Source organism: Arachis duranensis, chromosome 7 (assembly GCF_000817695.3).
Source record: "Arachis duranensis cultivar V14167 chromosome 7, aradu.V14167.gnm2.J7QH, whole genome shotgun sequence".
In the NCBI taxonomy this organism is placed as follows: Eukaryota; Viridiplantae; Streptophyta; class Magnoliopsida; order Fabales; family Fabaceae; genus Arachis; species Arachis duranensis.
Window position 1 is genome coordinate 75,213,064 of NC_029778.3, and position 6,867 is coordinate 75,219,930.

At 31.4% G+C, this 6,867-nt stretch overlaps 1 protein-coding gene across 1 annotated transcript; it reads right to left on the reverse strand.

The window, feature by feature from the left end:
• Window positions 1-1,241: 1,241 nt before the first annotated feature.
• On the reverse strand, window positions 1,242-3,052 carry LOC127740577 (uncharacterized). The gene is made up of 2 exons (XM_052251648.1): window positions 1,920-3,052; window positions 1,242-1,833 (listed from the first exon to the last, which is right to left on the reverse strand). Exons 1-2 carry the CDS (start codon window positions 3,050-3,052, stop codon window positions 1,242-1,244), a joined length of 1,725 nt encoding a protein of 574 aa, XP_052107608.1.
• Window positions 3,053-6,867: the final 3,815 nt, after the last annotated feature.

Below are 6,867 nucleotides of genomic sequence, written 5' to 3' on the forward strand. Positions count from 1 at the left end.
CGCAAGTATTTTTTTTTTTCCCCAAAAAGTTATTTCATGAACTTGGTTACTTATTTCAATTGTTATTATAGCCATTTGTGATCATTTTCTGTTGTTTATGTTAAGTTAATATATTATTTTCTACTATTATCTTAACGGACTCTAATTTTGTCAAACTAAAAAGACAATGCTAATGTGCCAAACATTTTAGTAAAATAGCAGAGTTGGCTAGTATTAATTCAAAGCTAAGGGTAGTAAAGTACTCGTCCTTATGTTTGGACATAATTTTATTTTGATCTACCTTTAAGTTTAAAATGTCTTATTTAAATTTAAAATAAATTTATTTAATTTTAATATAGTCTCACCGTAAAATTAAAATTAAACAATTAACAGGATATTCTGCATAGTATAACAATAAAGTCGATAATATGAAAAATAAGTACAAACCCCAGTGATATAAAATCAACAATAGATATATCAATAAATTTATTTATCATTCTCCTTACAATTTAAATGAAATATTTTTTATATTTTCTATAGAACTAATGAAAAATGATAAATAAATATATTGATGCATCTATTGTTGATTTTGTACTTCTAGATCTTGTACTTGTTCTTTAGATTATCGATCTTATTCTTATACTGCTGTCACGTAGGATATTTTATTAATTATTTAACTTTGACTTCACAATGGGACTACATTGAAGTTAAATAAAACTTTTTTGGATTTAAATAGGACATTTTAAACCTTAAAGATTAAAACAGGACTACACCTGAAACGTAATTCGAAAGTAAAATCAAAATAAATTTATTTATATTATGTAAAAAAAGCCAAATATAATTATTTAAACAAAATTTTTATATTGTGTGAAATACATAATTATTTACATAATTTTTATCCAATAAGCTAAACCTTTGCAATAAGCTAAGAAGCACAGACACGGACACGGACACGGGACACGACACGGACACGGACACGGAGACACACCAAAATTAAAATTTTACCGGACACGGACACGGCATATATATATTAAATTTTAAGAAAAAAAATCAAAAGTCATAATATATATCATATATATAATATGAAGTCAAAATTTACAATTGAACTTATAATCACTTCCTAACCCCTCAAAAAAAAACACATGGAGTATTCTTTAACTATCTTTTGAACTTCACTACTTCCTATTTCCATATCCTTTCCAAAAAAATATGGGGCATCAATTCTAATGATATATCCAAAAAAAGCTAACTACAGTGATCATCTAAAAAGTAACTTCATTTTCTTCATTGACAAAAAGAACAGCTTCCAACTCCGGTTCATCAAGAGAAAGACTAGCAATTTCTAGGACCCCATTATCTTCATCAATTGGTGAAAAATCATCTCCCGCAATATCCCACATCATTGTTTCTCCTTTCTTGTATTGGGGAGCTTTCCTTGACATGAGACGAAGATTGGTATGCACAAACACTAAATTCTCAGCTCGTTTGGGTTTTATCTTATTTCTTTTGAGAGAATGAATAAAAGAGTAAGTGCTCCAATTTCTCTCACAACAAGAAGATGAAAATGGTTGTCCAAGTAGTTTGAGAGCAATCTTTTGAAGAGTTGGAGCATGAACACCATGAACTAGCCACCAAAATTTTGCATCTAGCACACCTCTATCATTCAAAGAGTCACAATCATCAAACCCCTCTCTACCACCTGAAAAATTAGCAAACTCTAAGTTCACTTTTCTCCTATCTTTAGCATCAGGGAAATATCTTTTCAAGCACTTCACTCTCTCATTAGTAAGTTCCACATCTTGATGAGGAGGAACACGTCTAGAGTCTTGTCTTAGCCATTGATGACTATAATACCTATATAATTTTTAAGGAATAAAATTATACATGGTTTAAGCAAATCTATTTAAACGAAAAAAATTGTAAAAAAGTTTCAATATTACCTTGGATTCAAGGAATGTGCAAAACAATGAAGAGGTGTACTACTTTTTGTCCAACGCTCAATTAATATTGAGTTCACAACATTGAAAAATGTTGATTCCTCACTTTCATCCTTTCTCTCATAGTGATATATGACCTTTTTCACCTTTTCAATCATTGAATCCCACATTTCATACACTAAATGGAGACTAGGAGTATCCGTATCAGTGCTTCTTAAAACATCATAAATAGGCTCAGTAAAAGAAAGGATGTAATCCACCTTTTGCCACCAATTATCACTCAAAATCTTCTCTTTAACAAATTCAGCCTTCCCCACATCATCTTCCTTGTAGGAGGACCACTTCTCACTAATCACCATCTCTTTGAGTCTAAACTTTATTAATTTGAACCTCTTGAGCATCACAATGGTAGAGGCAAATCGTGTAGGAGCAATATTAAGTAGTTTCAATGATACAAATTCATTAAAAATCGATAACCTCTGATTCACAATGAAATTTTTAATGAAAATAGCATCTTCAGCAACTTGTGTAATCCAACAACATTCTTGATAAACAATATTATTCCTCTCGGTGTTCTTGGCTGCACAAATATTCTTCAAGGCAAGATTAAGTGTATGGACAACACAAGGAGTCCAATATATAGTAGGAAACTCAGCCTCAATCAATAATCCAGCAGCCTTACACACAGGTGCATTGTCCGTCACAATTTGCACAACATTTGAGACACCAACTTCCATAATCACTTCTCTCATTTTGCTTGCAATAAAATCTTTGTCTTTGATCTCATCCGAACAATCTATGGCTTTCAAAAACATAGGTCCACTTTCAGTCACAGCCATAAAATTAAGAAGAGGCCTTCTTTGCGGATCACTCCACCCATCACTTACAATGCTTACTCCTTTTTGACTCCATGAATTTTTTATTGGCTCCAACATCCTTTTCACATGCTCCCTTTCTCTCTCAAGCAAAGTTGTCCTTAACTTGTTATAGCCCGGGGGAATATAACCATCTAGATTTTTGTTAGAAGCAAAAGAGAAAGCTTTGATAAAGTGAGGGTTCCTTGCTAGATGAAATGGTAATCCAGAAGAGTAAAACATTCTAGCAATTTCTAAATCTAAAGTATCTCTATCTTTCATATTGAATGAGTGATCTATTGTTCCTGGACCCTTTCTCTTTTTCGAACTACCTTCATCATTAGAGGGTGGAAGAGGAATAGATTTGGGCTTTGCACTTTCACTCAACAATGTAGCTTCATTATCTAATTTTCTCAATTCTTGAAGCTTCACTGCAGTGATTTTTTGACAGACCCTTATTCCCTTTCCTGGAATTTTCAAGAGATGTGCTCTCACCCTAGTATAAGAGCCTCTAAATGCAACTTCACAATACTTGCATTCAAACTCAAAATTACCTCCCCCTTCAACCTTATTTTTTTCACAACAAATTTCCATAAAGGCTTATCCGCAGAGTCTTCATTTTTTTCAGTTCCAGTAACCCCAAGAGAACTCATCATTCCTAAATAATTTAATAAAAAAAATCAATAATGCAGATAACAAGTAACTATTTGTAGTAACTAGTAACTATGGAGTATAGACTTAGTGAGCTAACATTCTAACGATAAAATAAAAGTTCAAAAGAAATTACCTCAACCCCTAAGTTGCTAAGTTGCTGCAAGCAACGATTTGCAACAACTATTGTGGCAAAAGAGTGCCACCGGTGAAGAGGAGCAAAGCAGAGAGGAGAAAAGCACGAAGCAAAGAAGATGAGAACATAGGGAGATGAGCGCACAGAGGTAGAAGGAGCGGCGTGCAGTGGAGCGACTTGCAGAGGAGCATCGCCGGAGGAGCAATGCACAGAAGACCGGCCTGCAGAGGACTTGCGTGCAGAGGACCGGCGCGCAGAGGACTTGCGTGCAGAGGACGGTGCGTGGAGGAGGGTGACTTTTGCTATGCTCTGAAGGTGAAGGGTCGTGTAAAAAATGAGGGTTGTTTTTTTATGAGTTATTTAAAATGTGTGAGAGACTCCTTGTGCTTATGGGGTCCAAGATTTTTTTGGGTTAAAGGTAATTTTTTTTTAAAAAAATTTCTACAATTTTTACATGCCAATCGTGTCCTGGCGTGTCCAATGCCGGGTCCTCGTGTGTCCAGTGCCGTGTCCTCGTGTGTCCAGTGCCGTGTCATGGCGTGTCCGAGTAAAAAAAAAAATTTTTTTTTTGCGACACGTGCTCAGGTGTGTCGGACACGTGTCCACCGCGTGTCCGTGTCCACCGCGTGTCCGACACGTGGACACGGCAGTAATTTGGTGTGTCCGTGCTTCTTAGGCAATAAGTAATTTCTTAAATTTAAAATTTTTTTTGTTGTTTGAGTATTTTTGTTCAAAAAGAGTAATTAATTAGGGATAAGAAGGATGGAGTGAGAGATATATAAAGAGAAGTCCTACAAGCTAGTGACATGGCAGAGAGTGGAATCAGCATAGGAGCAATTGCATATGACAGCAGTAGTTTGATTACTCTTCAACATCATGCACGAACTCATGTTTTGTAGTTGTTCACTACTATTGCATCCAGAAAACAAATTCTCCCTCCCAAGTGTCTTAGCTATATCTTTCAGAGCTTCCACTATATACATTCATATCATATATATGATGCAGTACAACCAAACAAGTAATTAACATAGAATGTAATTTATTAATAATATTAAGAATAAACATTGAAATTGATCCCAAAAATTTTAAAACTTAATATTAATATATAAAATCGTGCATAGTTAAAATATATCCTTTAATCATACAAAATCTTAATATCTACATTTTTAACTTGTTGTGTGAAAAAACTATATATATAAAAAGATTGAGATCTTTACATATAATACGTTAAAAAAGAATCACGATTGAGAGATGGATATATAAAACCATGATATCGAAACTCAACTTTTAACTAATCAACAGTAGTAGCTAATTTTAGAATTTAGTGTTTATAATTTAGAGTCTAAAATTAATACAAACGTATGATTTGTGATCTAAAATTTAAGGTGGGTAAAATAATTTAAAAGAATTAATTAATATTAACCGAAAAAAACTGCTTCTTTAATATTACTTGGCGAGAATTTATGGGCTTAATTACCTTCATCTTGTGACAAAGCCTGTCCAAAAGCCGAAGAGTAAAAGCAAAAGGCAAATAAGAGTAATAGGAAGAAGGAAATGTATGGTGGAGCTTTCTTCATGTTTGCTTGCTGATTTGGTTTGATCGATGACTAAAAACACTAATCTCCAGAGATGATTGAATTGAAAGCAATTGATATTAATAAGATGTGAAAATATAGTTTGCCACAGCAAGCGCAGAGAAGAGGAGACAAAGATATTTATACTAGTAGCGTCGGTGAGGAAATGATGGAGGAAAATTAAGAGAACATATACAACGCACCAAGGACCATTTTTTTTTTTCTTTTTCTTTTTTCTTTGTACCTTTCAATTGGTGACTTTTTTTGCTTTTAATTATTTACAGATGTTTTTTCATTCAATTCAATAGTTATTCACTTATTCTTACGCATCTAATTATGCCTAGTCAGATATAAGTTGAAAATTACGTATTAATTCATGAAAAAGTTACTTATATATAGAATTATTCATAGGCCAATAAAAAATAAAAATAAAAAAAACGTGTGCAATTTTTAGCAGTAAATTGATTTAAAATAGTAAATTATAAAATGTTAATATTTTAAAAATATTATATATTTATACATAAATATATTATTTTATTATATATTATTTATCTATATTTAAATTTTTGTTGAATCTTTAAACCTCTAATTTTATCGATTATTATTTTCAGAATCTTAATCATTTTTGTGTCTGACTAAAAAATTTAGATTTCAATATTATATATGTATACTTGTATTTAACCGTTTAAACTTCTATGATATGTAGCTTTGTTATAGAATAAATATAAAAATAAAATTTTAATTAATGAATATTAGTCAATGTTTTTAAATTGCAAGAGTTTTTATTTTTTTAAGATTTAGATTTTAGAATTTAGATTTTAGATTTTAGGATTGAAAATTTATAATTAAAAAAATATTTTTTTTAAAATTAATTAATATTAACTGAAAAAATTAATTCTTCAATTAAACTCTTTATGATAATATAGAATAACGTATAAATTTGTACTTGGATAACTAATAAAAGTGTTTAATTTTTTGTTTGTGTCAATAAATAAAATGAAGCAGTTAGGATTAGCAAGTAGTTATTATTTCATAATGACAGGGAATACTCTATTTTTTGTATTTTCAGTAAATAAAGTTAAAAAATAGCTTAGCTTAGGATTATTGTATCAATCATTTACAAAAATAAAGGTGTTTTGTCATCGCATATAAGGAAGAAACCGAGAAAGATTCCACGTAGAAATTTGTAATTGACCCGGCACATGCAGGTATCATGAATAATGCATATTAAACACTGATATCAGAGGTGGGGTCATAAACAGGAAAATCTGTAAAGAGGAGTACATATGAGCACCCCTTGCAGAATGACTATATAGAATTGGCCAGTTAACCAACGAAGATTTTCAGGAATTTTTTTAAAGAAATAAAATAAATATTTTATTTATTTAAATAAATAATTTATAATATTTTAACTAAAATATATTGAATCTCTTATTTTGTTTACACTGTAAATAAGATAAGTGTAACATTCTACTATACAAAACTTTACACCTAAGATATAAAGCAGAGGTGGCGAGATGCTACAACCTCTAAAAATAAAACATATATATATAGTTGAATGAAAAATGTTTATAATTAGGAGCTTTTGAAGAAAGGGGTAAAGCAAAACCGTTAAATTAAAAAAACGTAACGCTCACGAAGCGATAAAGCAGACAGCACAAGAGAGAACAAGCTAAGGAGTTAATATTCCAATAGTTTCAAAACACATGTAACAAAACTCAAGACTCGGCTCCCCA

Excerpts from the sequence above, each read along its gene's own strand:
- LOC127740577 (XM_052251648.1), bottom strand. The coding sequence starts at position 3,052 with ATGAAAGATAGAGATACTTTAGATTTAGAAATTGCTAGAATGTTTTAC. Across the intron at positions 1,834-1,919 it reads GCACATTCCTTGAATCCAAG|GTATTATAGTCATCAATGGC; the intron begins GTAATATTGAAA and ends AAAATTATATAG.